Source organism: Macaca thibetana, chromosome 4 (genome assembly GCF_024542745.1).
Source record: "Macaca thibetana thibetana isolate TM-01 chromosome 4, ASM2454274v1, whole genome shotgun sequence".
NCBI classification, from domain to species: domain Eukaryota; kingdom Metazoa; phylum Chordata; class Mammalia; order Primates; family Cercopithecidae; genus Macaca; species Macaca thibetana.
Window position 1 is genome coordinate 120,505,326 of NC_065581.1, and position 24,227 is coordinate 120,529,552.

The 24,227-nt window shown below is 35.9% G+C and overlaps 1 protein-coding gene across 9 annotated transcripts in view; it reads right to left on the reverse strand.

The window, feature by feature from the left end:
* The window catches only part of UTRN (utrophin), a 576,638-nt gene that overhangs the window by 270,852 nt on the left and 281,559 nt on the right, over positions 1–24,227 (reverse strand). For 8 of the 9 annotated variants that reach the window (XM_050787306.1, XM_050787309.1, XM_050787310.1 and 5 more), the window contains one exon: positions 19,309–19,498. In XM_050787306.1, the coding sequence (XP_050643263.1) occupies positions 19,309–19,498 (190 nt within the window). The other variant, XM_050787312.1, reaches the window with a different exon arrangement.

The window sequence follows — 24,227 nt, forward strand, 5'->3', positions numbered from 1 at the left end:
TACAGAATAATTGAAAAAAAGTAAAATAAATACCCATATGCTGACAACCAGACTCAACAACTGTTAAGATGTTACCATATGTGTTTTATCTAAAGTGACATATTTCATTAATTAATTTTTGGAACCACCTTCAAATAAATCATTTACTCCAATTATTTGATCATTTGGTATCAATAGTCCAAATTAGAAACATATAAAATACACTTTGGTAGTACAGTCCCATGAAACCCAAAAATGGAATATATCCATATCATCGCAGTTTGGTCACTGCCACTATTAATTAATCCTATAGGACAAATCACTTAACTCCTTTAAGCTTCTGTCTCCTGATCTTGAAAAAATTAGGAAGCTAAACTTGAAAATATCCAAAGTCACCATAAGTTATTAAACGTTATCATTTCAATACCCACAGGAAAACTCTACTCTCACTGCCCTGTTTGATCTGCATATGAAACTCGGAAAAAACGTAAGACACCTGAACGACAGCTGGCCAGAAGCTGCCCCGTACCCTAACCCATAAGGATGTGGACACATTTCTAGAAATCACTCCAGCTTTTAAAGTAAGGATGACATTTGGCATAAATAAACTATTGAATTATTAAGTTGTCTAATGAGGTATTGATTCTCAACCACATGCAACTTCCTGAAATTTTGGTTTACATGATATAATTTCTCCAATCTTTCACTAGCTTCCTTCCTATCAAGCTTACTGCTCAGCTTTTAGAAAAAAAGCATAATAGGTCATTAGGCTTCCATTAGAAGCAATTACTTCAAAACAGAGCAAATGTTCCCCTTTCTTTACCACCACACCATATAAGGATCTTCCACAAAGGCAGGCTGTGTAATGAAGCAATTTAGGTTTTGTTTCAAGAATTGATGCAAAACAGCACTCGGTCATTATGGTCATTAATTCAGGTTATTCATTACCTATCAAAATCACACTCTCAAAAAACATATTATGCAAAAACCATTTGAGATTTATCAGAATGTTTAATTATTATTGAAATTCAAGAAAGATCTTCCTTCTTCAAGCCTTCCCAGCATCTAAGATTACTAACATATAGATTTTTAAAATTATGGCTACCCTAATTTTGGATGGAATAAAGACTTCAAAATACTTCGTTTGTCTAGATGCTGCAGACTCAGGGGCTATTAGTCCCACTCTGAAGACATGGACCCTTTTATGTAGCCCCAGTTTGAATCTAAGTTGTTCAGAAATAGTATGATTTTACTGGCAGAGAATGTACCTTAATATGGAAGCTGGCTGTGTGCCCTAGGAAAGAAGAAAAATGAACTGACCTTGCATTGCAGAAAGACCTCAGGTGGTTAGTATTCAACATTCTTCCACCTCAGTTGAGACACACAGAAGTTTGAGTCAGTCACTGTTTTCAAAAAGTATTTCAGCAGTGAATGGTGAGAAAATCAAATGTAGGTAAATATTGTCATTGATTGTTATTTGTTGTTTTTATTTATAGGAAATTTAATATTTCGATTTCCATAATACTCTAGCTCTGCATAGCAAATTCATAAACATTAATACACTGGTCCTATAACAGCTTTCTAAAATCTGGGATGTAAATTATTCCCACTGTCTAGAAGACAAAACTGAGGACTGTTATGTCACTTGTGCATTACATAAGATCAAACAAGTAAGGAATCAAATCTAGATATTGTGATTCCAAATTCAGCATTTTTCCCATTATACTTTACTTGTATTGTATTCTAAATAATTACTATTAAAAGTACATCACTGTGCATATTTTATAGATATGATTTGCATATCACTTAACATAAGCTACCCTAGATAGTACTAAGAATTAAAACTCAAAACTATCAAATTCTCCAAGATAAAGCAGTAAATTTATCACAATAAATTAGAATTATATTTCCATGACTTTTACCTAATCCCATGGTTTCAAAATCTACTGCCAATCTAATATTAAAAAGAAAAAGTGTTCAGGGTTGCCTAGGCCTGGGGCAGTGAGGTGGGAAGAAATAGGGAATGACTGCTCATGAGTATGAGGGATTTCTTTTTGCTAAGAGACAAAAATGTTCTAAAATTAGATTATAGTGATGGTTGCACAACCCTGTGAACATGCCAAAAACACTGAACTGTACATTTTAAAAGTGAATTTTACTGAATTATATAACAATAAAACTATTTTAAAAAGAAAATAACTAGAGTCAAAGCATATAGAACTTCTGCTTTACTGTATTAATTTTTAAATCTAAGAAAAAATTGAAATTTGTTCTATTTATTCAATATTTACAAATACTGTTTTGTTCACAGAACTCGAAAACAAGGGATAGCCCCAAATTCAAGAGTTTACAATTCAGAAGTTCAAACAGAAATAAAATAGCTAATTATAGTACCAGGCAAACTTAAATACAAATTCTACAAAAATAAATGCATGTAAGATGTAGTGAAACATACTAGAGTAATCTCCTGGGAGCTTAAATATGGACTACCAGTGGGCTGTATGACCTTGGGCAGCACAAAAAAAATATATTAAAGCACTTTAAGAGTGCTTTATGTAAAGCTCTACATAGATGTTAAGGCACTGCTTCCCTATTTATAAATAAGGAAACCGGTCAAATCATTTCTACAATTTGCATAAACTCTAATGTTCTGCAAATCTATAATTTAATTCTAGACAGACCGACTTTTACTGTGAATTATTTTTCATTTTTACGTGAAATACTGTGTAATTCCCTCATCAACTAAGTCATAACATAAAAGTATAACATTTTTGTCACTCCCATACCAAACTGACTTACATCCAAAAGAAGGCTGTTTCCTTTAAAAGAGGCATTCTGAAGAAGTATTCCTTATTTTAAAGATATAAATATTACGCAATTTCTTTTTTAGAATTCCTTTTCGGAAATGCTGTCTGTGTTTGAGTATCTCCAATATTCACAAATATTTTTCCTTTGAAAATGAACTAAATTTTGGAAACAGAAAGATCTGGCATACATAGCTGGCAATCAAAAGGGCAACTTTTTTTATTAATATAAAAATGTAAATGAATGCACTTTGCAGACATGTATGATGGACAAGAATCAGCATACTTTTGTGCTCCATGTCTGAGGCAGGAGAAGAGGGTCTGGAGACAGGGAGCCTAAGGCCAAGCCATGGCTGAGTTCTTGGAACTGGACCAAAAGGAAAACCCCATCTCTCCATTCCCAAGTGACAAGGGGCCAGAGGCTCCTCTCTTTACAAAACCCCTCTACCCTACCCCACAAATGGGAAATGCCTCTGACTGGTCGCAGGCAAAGCTTCACTTCAGCCTCTGATTGGTCACAAGCCAAGGCTTCACTTCAGCCTCTGATTGGTCACAAGCCAAGGCTTCACTTCAGCCTCTGATTGGTCACAGGCCAATCCTTCTTTCACACAGGGTATTGTAACCAATTGGAGGCTTCTAAGGGTACCTAGGGGTGTCACCAAATATTTTTAGTTTAATAAAATCCCTAAAGAAAATTGCAATCAGGTCTTTTGGGTCACCTGTTCAAGCCCATTCCCACTCTGTGGAGGGTACTTTTCTTTCAAAAAATCTGTGCTTTCATTGCTTCATTCTTTTGTTGCTTTGTTTGTGTGTTTTGTTCAATTCTTTGTTCATTGCACCAAGAACGTGGACAGCTTGCAGTCAAGACTTTGCATCTGGTAACATGTTTACTCATTCAGTCTATTCCCAGAGTTTTCTGCTCTACTAAAATTCTGTCTACTCCTCAAGATCCATATTAGTACTACATTTTCTCCAAATACTTCTCTGACATTTTAAATTCAGATTTTACTGCCCCTTCTTCTATGTTCAAACAACTTCTAGTTTTATTATACTGTATTTGTTACATCCCATTGTAGAAACTATAGTGATTGGGTTCTCAGTATCTGGAATTCAGACAGTTCTGGGATAGAATATTTGATCCCACACAGGTAAATAATTCAACTTGACTAGGTTTTCAGTTTATATTCTATAACATGGTTATGATTTTCATCTAACAACTTCATAAAATATTTTTAATTGGTATTGCCTATTGTCTGTGAGAGTACAAGAAATTAGGCATTCAAGCAGGTAGTGGTTATGTAAAGAGGTGCTACCTTGCAAGATGGAAATCTGGCAATATATATCAAAAGCTTTCCATTGGCTGGGTGGTTTATGCCTGTAATCCCAGCACTTTAGGAAACTGAGGTGGGGGGATCACGAGGTCAAGAGATCAAGACCATCATGGCCAACATGGTGAAACCCCATCTCTACTGAAAATACACAAATTAGCTGGGTGTGGTGGTGCACGCCTGTAGTCCCAGTTATTCGAGAGGCTGAGGCAGGAGAATCGCTCGAACCTGGGAGGCAGAAGTTGCAGTGAGCTGAGATTACTCCACTGCACTGGAGATTACTCCAGCCTGGCAACAGCAAGACTCTGTCTAAAAAAATAAAAAATAAAAATTTAAAAATTTAAAAAGCTTTTCATTGTTCTGATTCTTTTGGTCCAGTTATGCCATTCTAATAACACACCCTGGACATAATCAGGATGCACTTAATGATGTATAAGGATGTTCATCATGGAATTATTTATCATGAGAACATTGGTAACGACCTAGTTACCTAACCATAGTGGGTTCCCTGAATAAATTACGGTGCAGCCACTCAACAGAATTTTATTTACATTGTTTTTAAAAAATCACAATATAAGACATAAAAAGCATTCATGATATACAAAGCATTCATGATGTGTTAAGTGTAAAAGGAAGGTTATAAAATCCCAGAATAAAGCTACAGAGCAAATAGCATCTCCCATACTTCTATATCACAACCACCCTGGCCTGCAGGATGCCAGGGGAGGTGCAGCTACACTGTAGTCTTGTAAAATTCTGAAGCCAGAGTAAATACATGATCAGATAATGTTTTCAACTAAAGAAGTTCCCCTTTTTCTCTACCTCTTTAACTCTTGCAACATTTACCCTGAAAAAAAGGAAAACTCATTTTATAAAATTTTTGAGCCAAGAATCAAGAGCTTTTTTTTTTAAGGCTCCTGTATCACTCCTCCTGTATCACTCACAGTAAAGACGGCTTCTTTCCTTTGCTTTGTTTAGTTTCTGGCAATGGAATAGGACTTCTTTTTAATATGAAGTTTTATGTCCATCAGCATTATATCAGTTTCTGTGTGGGTTAACTGGATTTTTAGGGGCCATCTCAGAGCCTAATCTGTAATCCAGAAGAGGCTTCATAAATTGAGGAGCATCCTACAGGAGTTTCTATCACAAGCCCCACTGGTCAAGGGAAGTTTTTTCTTGCATTTCCTCAAGCTGAGACTCAGAAAATAACAACCCCAGGGGAAATTACAAAGAATTATTTTCTCCTTCCCTGATGAAAGCAGGAGTTTATGGCACCTTCGCAGGTGACCAGGGTGCATCTGAACTCCAGTGAGTCAAAGTCTGCGGGGGCATGAATCCTTTGGAAAAATTCTCTGGCTGACTGTAATGTGAACATCCTTGTTAAGATTTAAGGGTTACTCCAGAGATAAAGATAATGAAGATGATGATACCATCACCACACCCAAGAGACATGAGACTGTGCTGGGCATGTCAGGTGGATCATCTCATTTGATCCACACTCAATCGAGGTGGGAGAATAACCCTACCAATAGTGGTAACTGTAACAACAGTAGCCAACCCACACAGCAGTTATGTGCCAGCATTTGTTTTTACCATTTTATCAATATTAACTTATTTAACTCCTACAACAACCGTGTGTGTGTGTGTGTGTGTGTGTGTGCGCGCGTGTGCGCGTGTGTGTGTAGAGAGAGAGAGACAGACTAATTCCAATCCTATCTTCTGAAAAGGGAACTGAAACACAGAGATGTGGAAGGATTTGCCAAGGTTACATAACTGGTAAGTGGCAAAGCCAGAATTGTTTGAATCTAGTCTCACACTAGACTCGTATGAACGACTAAAATTCCTCAGAACAACTTATTTGTACTTCCTTGTTCCCCATGGAAAATGCAACACTGCATTTTACATTTATGCTGCTTAGCACATATCTTTGGTGCATGACAGCCATTCAATACATGTTTTTTGAATTAAAATTTTAAATATATATATATATATATTTCTTATTTTAAACAGCTCAGTCTGTTAAGTTAGTTGACTCCTTTCAGTTTCTTTCTTAGGGAGCTATTATATCCTTTTAAATATAATGATAAAAAACTACATTTGGGTATGGAGAACTGGGTTCAATGAACACATAATTTAATGTTTGTATTATTAAGAATCAAACCAAATTAAGTTATAAATAAAAAACCAGAAACAACTATATTAATATGGATGGAAATGACACAATCCATCTTTCTTACCAAAGTGTAAAATGAACTCATTTTTAAAAATCTTTATTTCCTTAAAATTATATAGCCAATACTTTAACATCGAACATCAAAATAGTTTTGAAAATAATATATTTCCTTACTTTTAAACTTCTAGGAAAACAAGTACATAGCCACCCGCTCAAAACTGTCAGCAACTTTGGAAAGCCGAGGCAGGCAGATTGCTTGAGCTCCAGAGGTCAAGACCTGCCTGAGCAACATAGTGAGACCCTGTCTCCACAAAAAATACAAAAAAGTTAGCTGGGTGTGGTGGCATGTACAGTAGCTGTGATCCCAGCTACTCGAGAGGCTGAGGCGGGAGGATAGCTTGAGCCCAGGAGGTCAAGGCTGCAGTGAGCCATGATGGCACCACTGCACTCCAGCCTATGCGACAGAGACCCTGTCTCAAAAAAAAAAAAAAGCTGTCAGCAATAAAACATCCATTATAGACCGTCTCTGTTTCCTTATGTCCAAAATGAAATGGTTGAATCAGATGATTTCCAACATCTCCTCATTCTCCAGAATTCCACGTTTTAAAGGAACATGGAATGTTCTCCTCATGCTCCAGCTCATGTTTTAAAGGAGAGTGTAGAGGCTAAATTTCTTTAGACAAGGAAATGCATATGGAGATAATTCAGAACAAAACAATATTTATTTTCTAGTTAATGTAATCTCTCTTTCTATATCTTCTATACTGAATGACCCATTTTATCCCCACATAATTCCTAAAATGATCTATCTAAAATTACATGTAGAGAGACACTGGCTATTGAAGCAGAAAACCTATGTTGAACACAATTTGCACCACATACTAGCTGAGCAACTACTGGCATGTTCCTTCACCTGCTGATTTGCAAAACAAATTTCTTTTCTACCTATCTCTTAGGACACACAATAACGTAATATTGTTAATATTATATTTATTAATGATGTAATATATGAGAAAACACATTGTAAACTCTAAAATACTAAAAATGTAAGGAAACTGTACTAGCAGTATCAAGGTATTTTCCCATCATGACAGCTAACAGTTATTCTATTGCTCTAGTCAATCATTTTTTCTCTTAATTCTGTTAAAATAAAAACAAAATAGTTGTCTATTGTGAAGACAGTTCAACATCGTCTTCCATTTGATGTTTTTCCAAAATTCTTGCTTAACTTTATGAAGCCACAGTTTCACATAAGCCTATTATTTATTAAGCATTAAAAGGCACTGTCTGCTTTTATAAGTGAGCTTTGTTATAAATTAATCTTTTAGAGTTCCATAGAACTGAACAAACTAGATGATGAAAAATGAAAAGCAACCCTCTGATGCACTTCACATCCTTTCCAATTTCAATTATTTGGACTCATTTACCTCGCCCAGAAATGAAAAAGCTTTGTGAAACTAAGAAAGCTACCATGGCACAACATTTTCTACATTCTTTTATCTCTATGGTAGGAACTCTCCTAATTACTTATTTTGGAGAACTAAAAATGAACTACCAAATATACTAAGAGAAGTTGGTAGTGATCACAGTTAAGAGTAAGAGGAAGGAGCGGTGTCTGCACATTTAAAATCTAGCAGTACCTACAGCTAGGAAATTTCCACTTGAAATTTAATAAACTTTGCCTCTAGGAAAACACAAATCATCAACCCTTTAAGTTACAATTATTACATAATACTCTACAAATAAAAGAAGACTTTTTATCTGTATCATTAATACTACTTCAATTCCCTCTCAGAAGCACTTTCTATTTGTTCTGGATTTGTACTAGTATTACACTTCTAGACATACACCAATGACAATGATATTTTGGCCATAAAAGAATTTTAAAATGGTACATTGTAGAAAGTATTAGTTATTTTTAATTGAGTGACAAAGCATTGCATCAGATCTAATTATACTGCTTTCAGTTAATTATATTGACTTTATCCAAGTCATTGATGGCATGACTTTTCTGATTAACAAAATGTTAGTTAATTGGATAACTTTTTAAAAACATAATTTTGACAACACACATCAACTTGGGGAACTACAGCAAAACAGAGGTCCAAGAGCCTTCTAAAATGGCACTTGTGTTCTTGGAAGCCACAGGAATCATATCTGATAGTGGCAGGCAGGGGTGCGGGTGCTTTCTCCTTGATCACATCTCACTTTTGTCTGTAATCTTGACCTGACTAGGAACTGCAGAAACAGAGGCAGAGTAGAGAAAGTAGTCTGTGTGGGCATCCCTACAGTTCCCAGAAAGCACTTACGACATCCATGGAGAGGGTTAGATGGAGGCAAACCCGTCTACATATGCCATTTTTCTCCATTAAACCTCAACCTTCACACACTTTCTGAACTAATCCAACCAAGACTTTCTCATGAACCAAGAAGAGACGACTCCTCATATGGTCAAGTGGGAATTCTAACTTCTAGACTAGAGGGTTATGACTCTGAGCTCCGTGGTTCAAACAATCTATGTCTGAGTTGATTATTGAGAGAAACTGAGGGAATCCAAGAGTTGACCTTAAAATACATACATCTCAACAATCAGATCATGGTAAAGTAAATCTCCATCGCCCTGGATCACTTCAGGATTTAATTGTTCAAGGAGAGCAGGGTTCTCCATGTGAAAAAAAGGTAGGGAAATGTTTGAGAATAAAAAATACAAAATTCAACCTGTCGAAAATACACCATTCCATTCAGTGTCTTCTAAAAAAACCACATACTCAACCTTAACTACCTCTAAATACAGGGAGCTATACATGTAGATGAAAAATAATGTGTGACCTTACTTCATCAGTGAATCTGAAAACCTGCTGAGAGATTAATGTGCCTTCGTGTTCATTATCTATTACTCATTAGCACTACAAGCAACTACATAGTTCTGTGTTGTCCACACATGAAAACACACACACACACACACACACACACAGCCACAAAGCAAGCCTTTTGTAGACATCACTGGTCAATCGTGACTTGTTAGGTAGAATCTTCTGGTCTCTTTCTATTTTTCACAGAATATTCAGAAGTAGCTGCTTTAATACCACAGAAGACACAGTTTTCCGGGGAAGACTTTGAGATCAGCACCACACTGAAAGCTCAAGCCCCCCAGAAGGCCAGGCTAAGAATAGCCATAGTTTCACTCTGTATGTAAATGACTAGTTACTGAAATCGCGTGTGTATACCACATAGAGAAAAAGAATCAACTGGGGTACAAAAAGGCAACAGTAGAAAGTAAGAACAGAATTATACACTACTAATATTTAATATAAGATTTCACCATGGCATATGTGTATAACTTTTAAATGAATACACATCTATATACAACTAGATGTTTAAAATATTTTTGCTGAAGAAACATGATCAGAATAGTTTGGGGGTGAATAAAACCACTTAAGCTAAAATGATTTACACACACATTCAAGCAAATAGAAGTTACATCATTTAAATCAACATTTTCTAAAATGCCTGAGTCATGAAGAACTCAATTTACAGCACTAAATATTTTTAAATTTTTCTTATTATTCCTATAATATTCATATTCCAATCTACTTTACAGGAAACTGCTTTTTACCATGCCCTCAATTGTTAAATATTTTACAGAAATTGGCACTAAGAAAAAAATAAAGAGGACTTATAAAAATCTCTACCGATTTAACACTAACACAAACAACCCATTTCTAATCTAAAGACTTAATGATATAAAACACCCCAAAGTAATCACATAATAAAAATAAATTAAATTCAATATTATTTTTCAAATCATTTATATCAGCTTTGTTTCTACTGTGCTCTATTAAAAGAAAAATTATAGGCATGAAAATTTTAAAGAAACTAAACAAACAAAACCATATCTGAGAAAATTAGCATCCAGTGTAGGGTGATTTTAGGTCATCAGGGCAATTTCAATGCTGCTAATTATATGTCCAAGTAAGCAGCACTTACGTTTTTGCTTCCTGCTCAAATTTTATTGGATGTATAACCGAGAAGAAATATTTTTAAAGGCAAAAAATACACATGAATGTGTAAATAGATTGTGGGAAGGGAGTATATTTTAACTCTGAGAGCTGTGACATGCCTTTTTTCATTCCTCCCTTCTCTTTGAAACATATAAGAAAACCCACAAAATGAGAATATTCTACACAAATATCTACTTGTGTAACGCACACGCTATCTTCTGACAAACAAGAGATGTATGAAAATAAACAGAAAAGACAAGCTGCCACAGAGGGAAAAGTCTAATAAAAGACTAAACAAATAATACCTAAAAAGAATGATCCTAAAGAGGAATTTAAAAGGGGATAAAAATATTCAGACACTGAATTTCAAAATGCCAATATGAATTTTAAATAGTCAAGTTTCCCTCAGATGATGCCACATTTTATTCTCATTCATTTTGGTCTCTAAATGTATTTACAATAGACTGTTTCTATATTTTTATGGAGAAACACAAACTTAAAGCATTTCTTTTCTAAGAAACTAAATTTAGAGAATGTGGGAGGAATAAGGAGAGAGAAAGTCAAGACAGCATTTACAATTTAATGGGAAGAGAACTTACAGTGTTTTAAAGCAAATAAATGTCAAACCTATTTAAACTTTTAGATATGACACATGGGCTATTGATAATTAAAATATAATTAAGTATTTTTGCTTGGTATAGCTACCTCTATCAGTATCAGAGATGGCAACTGTTAATATTTAAGTCTACAACTAAATTTTTATTTATTTCATTAAATTAATATAGCCCAAAAACTTAGATCAGTTTTCAAAATATAACCACACAAATAAAATTTATCTGTTACTAGTTTATTTATTTCATAGTAATTGTGCCGCTTCCTAATCTGGATTGCCAGTTCTTTAGGCAAAATCTCATATTATACTGACACCTGCTGGAAGGTACTGGAATTGTACATTTCTCATTGCGTTATCCAGGCAGTTGTTAATTTTGCATATGTGAAAGACTACGTGGAATATAGTATTTCAACAGCAAATAATGTAAATTTTAATTTTCTAAATGAAATAAGTAACATTTATTCTAAACATTTAAATTTTTGTGATATCTTTAGGAAATTATAAATCAAGAAGTCTTCCCAAAAAGCACTTCTGATGGTAATTTATCCAATGACTTCAGTGATTTAACTTGTGCCTATTTGAGGTAGAATTAGGAAACTAATTAGCAACTTTCTCCAGTACTTGACTTCTGCTGTTTCATACTTTGCACTAACTTAATACCTTGGAATTTAGAAAAATATTTGGTTTTGTGAAAGTGCACACACAAATGGATCAGGAAAATGACCCTGCTCTTTTAAAAAAAGAATGCTTTATATATTCATATTGGTGGTTAAAAAAAATAAATAACATTAATTAGTGAATGAGCTTTTCTTATCTATTATCAAAATTGCCTTTTCATGAAAAACATAAATGTTTTACCAGAATAAACTTATCCTTTGAAGTGGAGCAAAACACAACACATTGAAATACTTAGGTTTACAAATCTTTGTAACTGAATTAATTAAGTTCCGTTAAGTTTTAATTAACTTCTTATGCAAAGAAAACTCTTCTAAGTATTTCTGAAAAGAATACCCCACTACCTGAATCTGTCTCCCAAAACGTCCGGAAAAAAAAAAAAAAAAAAAGTCTCCAGACAGCAATACATCTAATTGGCCAAATTGTAAAAAAAATTACACTGTGATATAATAAAGTTAATGGAATACTGCTTCCCACCTCAATCTGCTGCCACATAAGCATCATCTAGATGCCTGGACATGCCATATTGTATATCATCAGAAAAATAATATTTTCTTTGAGGCAGTTGTTTTGATCACAAATGAGTTTGGGCAGCTAACAGAGCAACAAGATACATTCTTGAGAACGGTACTAAAAATATGATAGGAAGGATGAATATAGTACTGTGGTAGTATAAAAATTGCTATTATAATTCTCTCCTTTTATATCAAAACACTCTAATTTTGACGCAAGTAATGACATAGTATCACCATAGTTTGAATAAAACTATGATCAAACATATAACAGCTGACTTAAAAAAAATACAGCAGCTGATTGAATGGTTTATGTTCAGGATGATGTAGTATTAGAAATTTGCAACTGTCAAACAAGTTGCCTCCTGTAAGTCTACTTAATTCACCTATCCAAATGAAATTAAATTCTTCCAGTGTAACTATAGTATATGGAGATTCAAGAATATGGGGATGTTTTATGATGAAATTAAGTCTGATCATTTTTTTTAAATGTGTTTTAATTTTTTTAATTGAAAAAGCAATTAGCTATAAGAAGATGGAACATTTTTAAAAAATCGACTGAAAGATTATTTGGCACTCTTCTTTTAATTTTACTAAAATTTACATAAGATTAATTAAGATACTGCAAAGTACCACAGAGGTAACAGGTCTTAATGAATGTAGTAGTTTTGCTATCATATTTTCTCCAAACAGTTCACTAGACCATCTCGGAAGACAAGATGATGTCAATTGCAAAATAAACGATGTACTAAACAAAATGTAATTATGCAATTCACTTTAACAGATTTCAAAATCAGTTACTAAGAAAGGGAATCTTCCTTGATAAGAACCTGAAAGATTAGTTTTTAGAGCCTGAGAAACAGTACAACTGTCAGACACCCGGCATCCTTATTTTCAATCACTCAGTTACCTTACAGAGCTTCTGATACCGAGGAGAAGAAACTGCCATCCTTTGTAAACGATGCAACAAAACCACAACTTTCTGCAGAGACGTTCTCACCACAGCCATCATTTTAAGTTTACCACACTTCTGGAGACACCTCAGAATTTGCATTATAAATGAAGAGCAACGATCATTTCCTCCCGGTCACTGGACAATGATTTGTCAGTTCTCTGAGCATGCTCGTTTCCAGAAAGCATTTGAAAGATACAGGGGGTTAGGTTCTAGGAAAAAGGAGGCTGGTATTCCTTCAATTTCTCAATTTAAAAAACACAGACAAACGCCACAGAGAAAGCCCCCCAGCAGATGCTCACAGCCAGCACTTGCTCAGCCCGGCATGGCCAGAAATGAAGGAAGCTGTCGAGCAGCCAAGCGCTGCCGGCTGCGGGAGAGGAGTGCGCTCAGTAGCCAAAGAAGATATTAAGTGAAACATTAAAGCTGCAGATAGAAAGCAGACATCCCCTGGGAACAGGGATTCAACATATTACCACCACCACCACGGTGCATGCCTTGCAGCTGGTTTCTATTAAGAGAGTGGAGCATTCACCCTCTCTAAAGAGGGATACATTCACTATGGAAGAAATCCAGCTCTAGCTGTGCTCTGTGAATTAGTGAACAGGAGACCCTGTTATAAATCTTGAGAAGAGCAGAAGGGTACACCTGACTCTAATAACAACAGCCCATACATTAAGTGCTAAAAAATCACCCGCCAGACAGGTCTCAGCCCAAGATCACCTAAAACAAAACAACAACAACAATAAAGCAAAACAAAAAATACTTGTAGGGGTTATGTGACTAAGATGCCCTAAAAGCAGAGGGATCCAGTGGATTCGCATCTGCCTGCCTAGAAGGAAAGCCATTAAAAATGGAATAGGTTAGGATTTATCTAATTAAACAGCTAAGTTAATAAAAAATTAAAAGTCTGTAATTGACTACTGAACATTCCAAATTGCCACATTTCCCCTTAGACAGCATCTTCATGATCTCATTTTATTTGCCATAAAGCTGTTTTAATTTTATGAATAGGAAATATGAGGCCATAATTATATCATATAAAAACCTGGTACAGAATTTTGTGGTTTTATGTGTATATATACACACTTGAGACATATTCTCTACTGCAGCCTGAATATCATTACAAACATCAACTGGGGTAAAGTACTATCAGGAGATGCGCAAAATAACCCTGGATGATTAAATGACTGGGCCAAAGAGCACAGCCAGATATAGAACCCAGATGTTGCTCATTATCAGTGTCCTGCTCAAACTGGTAACTGGGCTAATGCTGCAATTTCACCTCTGTCTAATGTTGTCATGATTCTTTAAAAGAAATGCAGTATTTTCAAGTATTTGTTTTTCCTCCTTTACTTCATTTGTCTTTCTTAGTCCTTCATGTTAGAATGATTTAAAGTCCTATATTGTGTCTTACAGAACGGTGTTTATCAAGCAGCGTTTTGCCGACTTTATTGGGTCTTATAGAACTGTGTTTATCATGCAGTGTTCTGTGGACGCCTGCCTGTATCTTTTTTCCCTGTAGGTCCATACTGAGAATCTACACTGCCTCCCTCTGGTGAGGCTAACAATGTCACCATATCTGTGTGAAGCCAAAAGTGGAGAACATAGTCGAAGGATAGAATACAAAATGTTAAGGTATTTGGCAAATAGATAGAAATAGATTAGTGATTGTTCAGGGGAGAGGGAATTGGCCGGGAGGAATGGGAAATTGATAGTAAAGGGAAGGGGTTTCTTTTTGAGGAAATGAAAATGTTCTAACTTGATTGTGGTGATGATTGTACAACCGTGAACAGACTAGCAACAAATGAATTGTAAAATTTAAATGAATGAACCATATAGTATGTGAATTATATGCCAAGAAAGTTGTTATTAAATAAGTATGAAGCTATAATTCTTCTCCTAGAACCAGCAGATGAAGTCCCCATGAGATAGGCATTCACCCCTCAAACACAGTGCTAAGCATGGAGCTGGGCACAGGAGAAAATCTTAAAAAATCTATAATCAAAGTCTGCACATACGAAACAAGAGGATGAAAATGAGGCTAAAAGCAAACATAGGAGATAAAAGTGTAATAATCATAAAATATAAATTGTTAGAGAGCAAAACCAGCCACCCACGACAACACCACTCCAGAAAGCAGGAACTCAGGATTTTACCCAGGAAAGAATCAGAGCATCTCAGTTAATTGGTAATGCCAAACGTACAGCTAAAATTTTTAAATATAATTAGAAGAATAACAATCTTTTAGAACATGAACATGCACATTAAGAATAAATGCATTTGAACTAATAAACTAGTTGGAAGTCAATAATGGGCTTTCACACAGAAGCAAAAAATAAAGTTTCTGCATCTTTGGCCAAATACTCTTATCTGAATACAGATTCACAGTGACAACTGCATATTAGGCATCTCCTTCTGGATGTTACTCCAATGCTTCATTTCAACAAAGCCAAAATGGATGAAATTTGCCATCCCTACACATTTCCCACTAACTTGCAACCCTGCCCTGACATTTTCTTCTATGTTCCCAGTCTTAGGCTCTAACACCACTTGGCAATCTGCCTTTCCCCTTCCTCAGTCTAGGTATACTATTGAGTCATTAGATCTACTACCCCTGCCATTGTCTCCTTTCTGGTCATTAACACCTGTAGCCTGGAGGGCTACATGAGTATCCTAACAGGCCTCTCTTCTGTCACTCTTGTCTAGTTCAAATCCATTCCTCATACCATCAGCTAAATTCCTATAAAGCAAAAATCCGATTGCATCACTCTTGTTACTATCCTTTATGACTTCTCTTCATTGCCACTGGGTTAAAATATAAATACTTGCATGGCATTTAAGACCCTCTATGAGCTGGACTGCTCAGTTCTCAAGGAGCTTGTCTCTCCTGCAGGTCTCCAAAGAATCGGCTTTTCTCTTGCCAAAAGGCCTCTGCTGGGGAATAAAACCTAACAGCCTTGCAGCAGGACGATGAAACATAGATACATAAATCCAAATCATCATCCATCCTTAACAGAATGGCATGTATCATAGCGTACTCCCAAAAGTTAATCATCTTCCATGTGCTTTAGAACTATCCTTATCAAAATTCACCCAAGATTCACCTTAAACCGAACATAGAATAAACTGCTTTATCTTCATGAAATACTCCGAAGGCCTTGGATCTGGTTGTCACAAGACATGAAGCAAGTATAAACAGTGAATGTGTCAGCTAAGCAGTTCTACATACACATCCTGTGCATGCAGCACAGATACACAGAGCTCCTCATTCCATCTTCCTTAGTGCACAGAGACTGTGCACCACCACGGCCACCACCACCATCGCCGCCACCATGCCACCAGAATTTCTCTGCTATGATTGGCCATGCTTTTTACAGTCATTTTCTCAAACAAACATCTCTCCATTTCCAAACAAGTTTCTATTTTAAATGTCTGTTCACTCATACAAAAGGAGAATCATTAATATACAACACCATAAAAAATTAAAATTATACTGCCTCAGAAAAACTCAGTAAAAGGTAATGAATCTCTAACAATCATCTATCTATATGGTGCTGAAAATAAAACCATAGAATATTTTTTAAACAGAATGGAAAGAACACCTTAAGAGCATTTAATAATGAAGCAAGGGAGGAAAAAATCATGCAAATTACTGTAATATGAAACATTTTAAACATAAATGTACATATTTATCTTTAAACAAAGGAATTTTAGTAGACTCTTAGTAAATGTCCTCTTTATTACTTTCTACCAGCCAAAAGAGACTATTTTTAGCAACACTAAAGTAATAACATGTTATAATATATTTTATAAAGCATTATAATGTATTTTAATATTTTTATCAGCAACCTTTCTTTCTTGATGCTGTTTGCCATAAGTAATCCTGTGCTTAGTTATTTTTATTTTGAAAGATTTTAAACATTTCTATTTACATTTGTCTTCCACTGTTTGAATATTCATTAACTATTGAGAAGAGTCTTAGCCACGGTAAGAATATATCCTAACACAAAACATGTCAGAAGACATTAAACTCTAGAATAGGCCTGTGTTTTGCTGATGGTCATTACCAGGGTTCATTTAAAGCCTCCTTTACTCATTGTGTATAAACTGTTACCTACTCAAGCCTAGACAGCTATTGAAATTAAAACCATTGCATCAATTAACTGAACATTTATAGGGCAGGCTTTTTCTTGTTTAAATCATTAAAAAAAAAAAAAAAATCCAGCATCTACCCACACTTAGAGTCCTCTATGACCTCCTAAAATACAGATGATGACTGAATATTTTATCAATTAACATTTATAGTGACCTCATGAGGCTCGAAAGAGTGAGACAAAGGAACAGATTTAATTTTGATACTTGCCTGGTCACACTCATTACCAAGTCACAAATGTATTGTGCAAGGCATAAGAAACAAGCAGCAATGCATTTAAACAGAAATTTTCATCAAATGAATCTTAAGAACTCAATAGCAAAACATCATGAGTTTTCATGCACAGGGACAATTTATAAATAAGCTCATTCCAAAAAGATCTGTTTTTCAAATTGTGTAACTTTTCAGTGAAAATAATTTCAAACTTAAAGAAAAATTGTAAGAATCAGAGTAGTTCAAAGAAAGACTCTGTATCCTTCATCCAGATCCACACATTTGTTGACATTCTACAAAACAGTCTTTTTGATGTTTTAAGAGAAAAGAGTTCCTAAGAACGGATTTTAAAAAGGTATCAATGCTGAGTTTCATAACGGTGAGTCAAGGTACAAAGACAGCAGTCAATATTTACTTAGGATTTGCACACAGGGCACTGCGTAGGCAACAATATGGATAATATAATCTCTGCCCTTGAAGAACCATGTGATCAACTGGGATAGGAGGAGACATGCATCAAAAGACAATGGAGGTCGCGCGCGGTAGCTCAGGCCTGTAATCCCAGCACTTTGGGAGACCAAGGCAGGTGGATCACTTAAAGTCAGGAGTTTGAGACCAGCGTGGCCAATGTGGTGAAACTCCATCTCTACTAAAAATACAAAACCTAGCCGGGCATGGTGGAGCACACCTGTAATCCCAGCTACTCAGGTGGCTGAGGGATGAGAATCGCTTGAGCCCAGGAGGCAGAGGTAGTAGCAAGCTAAGATCGCACCACTACACTCCAGCCTGGGCGAAACAACAACAACAACAAAAGACAAAAGACAATGGAACACGTGTTCACAAGTATGTCAGAAATAATCATTGTCAAACTGATGTGAGAATGGCATGGTATAAAGTAATCAGATGTAATACTATGGTTGACAAGGAGACTTCCCCATTGAAACAGGTTTTTGTTTTGTTTTTTTGGGGAGTGGACAGAGTCTCGTTCTGCCACCCAGGTTGAAGTGCAGTGGCGCAATCTTGGCTCACTGCAACCTCCACCTCCTCAAGTATTCGCCTCAAGTATTACCTCAAGTAATTCGCATGCCTCAGCCTCCCAAGTAGCTGGGACTACAGGTGCAAGCCACCACACCTAGCTAATTTTTGTATTTTTAGTAGAGACGGGGTTTCGCCACGTTGGCCAGGCTGGTCTCGAACTCCTGACCTCAGGTGACCTATCCACCTTGGCCTCCCAAAGTGCTGGGATTACAGGAGTGAGGCACCGCACTCTGCCTGTATCAGATTTTGAACTGGAAGTTCAAGAGCACTGAAGCAGAACTACTTGAGGGCAGAAAAAGATTCAGACATATTTCATAAGATTCCTCATAATGTTAGTAAATAAAAAGTTTTATATTAGCACATTTTGTGTAGAAGAAATATTTGAACGTCAGACTACATATACAATCACAGTTATCAAGCTAATGACATAAAAGTAATACCATCAAGCCTAATATTCTTAGTTATAAACTAAGCCATAGAGCTTTTGCAGCTTTTTATTAAGTATGTACAATAAATGGAGAAAGAAACAACTTCACATTAAGGGAAAATGCCCCTATAATTTAGGATTCAATAAAGCTAACTGTAATAGGGCTTAAAATGACAAAAAGCAGAATAGCTGTGAGCCTCTAACTCTAAATAAACACTTATTACTTCCATAAAACAAGGTGGGCTTTTTCCCTCTAATATTAAGTAAAAAGATCTGATAGAGCTTATTTCCAGAAACCAATTATTCACAGGAGAGCACAGATTTCGTCAGAGAATAAAGTGACAACCTCACCTTTTCAGGGTAACACATTTGCATGCAGAGGGATCAAAAGTGCACAGGACAGACGCAAGTACTGGTGTGGTTTCCCATGCACTTACCTGCATCTGCTGTTTGAGTTCCCTGGCCAAGATACTATCCTGAAGAGCATTCTCCCGATGAGAGGCATCTGCAAGCACATTCACTGTGGTCTCTGCTTCTTGGATCCACTTTAGGAAGTTTTCCAGATCTCCGCGAGAGGCCTGCACCGTCCTCCACTCAGCCTCCAAGGCATTCTGTCTGTCAGCAATACTGAAAGTAACGATATGACAGCACGGCTCCATTACTTACAGTAGTGACATCCCATATCACACATCCCTAAATAAAAAACTAACAGGCAGCCCCCAAAGGACCTTTTATTCAAGTCACCATAGGTATTTGGGAGATTTATTTGTATGTGTGTCTTGAATAATCCTTAGTGGAGGGGTCATGTGAATTCTGAGAAGAGTGAAAGGGGGAGAGCCATAAATATATTAAAATCACATCCATATCATAAAATAATTATAACTACATTTTACAGCTCATAATTTTAAGTTAAATTATTCCCCCATATGTTGTAGGTCAATACAAAAGGCAACTGTATTCATCCAGTCACTGAATCCTACCACTCCTTTAAGTATTAAATATTCATACAGTCAGTGACTGTCAATGCAATTGCCTTTTGTGTTGACTTACATAAAGACAATATCAACAAATATTCATACAGTCAGTGGCTAAATGAATTCTAGGAAGAAATGAAATCTGAAGAAATATTTAAGACAAAATAAAAATAATTGAAACAGCTGACTTTATATATTTTAAACAATTCATATCAATACAAGTTGGTTTCTTATTTAGTAATATTTAGAATGCATTGGACAAATGAGCTTCTATAAACCCTTCATTAAATCTACCTCAAAATTAGAACACAGAGCTATCTTGGAGTTATATGAGCTAAGAGATACACACACCTGTAAATTCAACATTTAAAACTTCATATTCTTCAGAGCTCTATAATAAGAAAATAACTCAATTTTTAAAATTAGTATTAATCATTTCACTCCTAGGTATTTAATTCCAAGAGAACTGGAACATATTTCCACAGAAAAACTTGTACACAAATGTCTATAGCAGCATTATCTCTAATGGCCAACTAGTAGAATTAACCTAAATTCAGAGAGAAATTAATAAACAAAATACACTATATCTATACATAGAATATTATTCACCCATAAAAACGAATGAAGTACTGACACATGCTACCATATGGATGAACCTTCAAAACGCTATGTTAAGTGAAAGAAGCCAGACACAAAGGGCCACATATGGTGAAATTCCATTTACATAAAATTTCCCAAATAGGTAAATTCATAGAGAGAAAGTAAATTAGGTGTTGCCTAGGATGGCACAGTGGAGGACAATGGAGGCTGACTACTAATGGTATGGAGTTTCTTTGGAGGATGATAAATTTTCTGAAATTAAGAGTAGTGGTTGTTGCCCAACATGGTGAATATACTAAAAATCACTGATGAAGTATGTGATACAGCAGTGCCCCCTTATCTGTAGGGGATACATTTCAAGATCCCCAGTGAACATCTGAAATCACACATAGTACCAAACCTTATATAGACCATGTTTTTTCCCATACATCATACCTATTTTTGCATTATAAATTAGGCACAGTAAAACACTGATGATAATAACTAATAATAAAATAGAACAATCATAACAATACACTGTGTAAAACTTCTGTCAATGTGATCTCCCTCTTTCTCAAGATTTGTTTTTGTATACACCACAGGTAACTGAAACCACAGCAAGCAAAACCACAGATAAGAGGGAACTACTGTATACAAATTGTATCAGTAAAAATCAGCATATCTAATGGACTTTATTTACATGTATTTTTTTCTCTCTGTCCATCTACTCATCCATCCATCCATCTGTCCTTCTATCTGTATATATACATAGAGGGAGAAATGTCTGGAATATTAACTTAATATTCAAACAATTATTTTTGGGTGCTGGAATTTAAGTTGGTTTTCTTTCCTATTTGTACTTTTTGGCATTTTTTAAATTTTATAATGATGCAGTATCTTTTTAAACATATCATTTTAAAAAATGGACAAAAGATTTAAACCTATACATGACCATACAAGATGTTTTGATGACAAATAAGCAAATGAAAATATGCTCAGCACATTAATCATTAGAGAAATGTAAATTCAAATCACAATGAGACATTGTTTCACATTAAAACGGCTTTAAGAAAATGACTATACCAAGGATTGGCAGGAATGTGGAGTAACTGCAACTCTCATACATCGCAGGTAAAAGTACAGCCATTTTGAAAAACAGCTGGCAGTTTGTTATAAAATTAACCACACATTAGTGATACAACTCAGCAATCTTACCCCTAGGTATTTATCCAAAGAAACAAAAACACATGTCTAGATGGGGCACAGTGGCTCATGCCTGTAGTCCCAGCACTTTGGGAGGCCAAGGTAGGCAGATTACTTGAGGTCAGGAGTTCAAGACCAGCCTGGACAACATAGTGAAATCTCTTCTCCACTAAAAATACAAAAATTAGGTGGGTGTGGTGGGGCATGCCTGTAATCCCAGCTACTCGGGAGGCTGAGGCAATAAGAATTGCTTGAACTCAGGAGGCAGAGATTGCAATGAGCCAAGATTGTGCCACTGCACTCCAGTCTGGGCGACAGAGTAAGACTGTCTCACAGACAAACAAACAAACAAACAAAAAACCCACCATATGTCTATATAAAATCTGTATGCCAGCAAATATAGCAGCGTTATTGGTAATGGCCCAAAACTGAAAACAACCCAAATGCCAACTGGTATTATATACAGATAGACAAAGTTTGGTACAGGGATACAATGGAATACTATTCCACAGTAAAAATAAGCAAACTACTGATACATGCAACAATACTCATGGAATCTCACATGCATTCTGCTAAGTCAAAGAAGTCAGACATAAAAGATTACATACTAACATTCTGTTTATATGACATTCTTGAATGTCATCAACTTCATCCTAGCGCTTACTTCTTAACCTGCAGAATCAATTCAAATTGCCTCACCTGGAATTTAATTTCCTCCATAATTGATCCCAGTTTACTTCTCCAACTTTATCCCCTAGTTTTCTTCAATACTCTGTTTAGGTAATAGTGGTGTGCTCCTTTTTCTCTAGAATATTCTTACTACTGTGTCCACACGAAAATGTTATATCCATATAAAAATGTCCTGCTGACCCTCTCCATTTATCATAATCCTACCACAATCCTACCACTCCTTTAAAGGTTAAGGACTACCTCTTCCAGAACATTCCATCCCAGTTAGGTTTCCTTGTCATGAGTTCATAAAAGGTCAATAATCCTCTTCGAACAACAATTATTCACACGGATCCTGGAAAAAGGCCTTGAATGATGATCTTGTTTCATTCTTAAATTGTATTTTAACTACATTACAGTTTTCGTATTTTTCCACCCGTTCTATAAACTATCTTTCAGCAGAACTTTTTATACCTTCATATTCCTGAATCCTAGTTATACAAGTATTTACAGAATGACAATCTTTCTATAATATTATTTTATTTTATTTTATTTTTGACACAGAATCTTGCTCTGTCACCCAGGCTGGAGTGCAGTGGTGCGATCTCAGCTCACTGCAACCTCTACCTCCCCAGTTCAAGTAATTCTCCTGCCTCAGCCTCCCAGGTAGCTGGGATTATTGGTGCCTGCCACCACACCTGGCTAATTTTTGTATTTTTTTAATAGAGACAGGATTTCACCATGCTGCCCAGCCTGGTCTCAAACTGTTGACCTCAGGCGATTGGTCCGCCTTGGCCTCCCAAACTTCTGGAACTACAGGCATGCACCACCATGCCCAACAGATTTTTGTATTTTTTTTTTTTTAGTAGAGATAGGGTTTCACCACGTTGGCCAGGCTGGTCTTGAACTCCTGACCTCAAGTGATGTGTCTGCCTCAGCCTTCCAAAGTACCGGCATTACAGGCTGAGCCACCATGCCCAGCCATGCTATGTCTTTAAAATTAGATCCTACACTTAAACAAATTTACAAGAAAAAATCAAACTACCACATCAAAAAGTGGTTGAAGGATATGAACAGACATTTCTCAAAAGAAAACATTTATGTGACCAACAAACATATGAAAAAAAGCTCATCATCGCTGGTCATTAGAGAAATGCAAATCAAAACCACAATGAGATACCATCTCACACCAGGTAGAATGTGATCATTAAAAAGTCACGAAATAACAGATGCTGGAGAGGATGTGGAGAAATAGGAACGCTTTTACACTGTCGGTGGGAGTGTAAATTAGTTCAACCATTGTGGAAGACAGTGTGGTGATTCCTCAAGGATCTAGAACCAGAAATACCATTTGACCCAGTGATCCCATTACTGGGTATATACCCAAAATATTATAAATCATTCTACTATAAAGACACATGCACATGTATGTTTACTGTAGCACTATTTACAACCCAAATGCCCATCAATGACAGACTGGATAAAGAAAATGTGACCCATATACACCATGGAATACTATGCAGCCATAAAAAAGAATGAGTTCATGTCCTTTGCAGGGGCATGGATGAAGCTGGAAACCATCATTCTCAGCAAAATAACACAGGAACAGAAAACTAAACACTGCATGTTCTCACTCCTAAGTGGGAGTTGAACAATGAGAAGGGGCTCTCCTGTTAATGGTGAGAGGAGATCACAGAAAAGACGGTGTGAATCCAAACTGGAGCAGGTATGGGCTGTCTTCAGCATTGCCACCACTCTGTATTCCTGTTTTAACATGACAAAACTTACAAAGGAACACTCAGACAAAATCAGGAAATCGCCCCAAAGAAGAAAACAAATAAACCAAAAAACAAAACAAAACAAAAAAGACAAAAACAAACAAATAACACGAAACATCCATGAGATCCAAGAAGCAGAGATTGTAAAGTAGG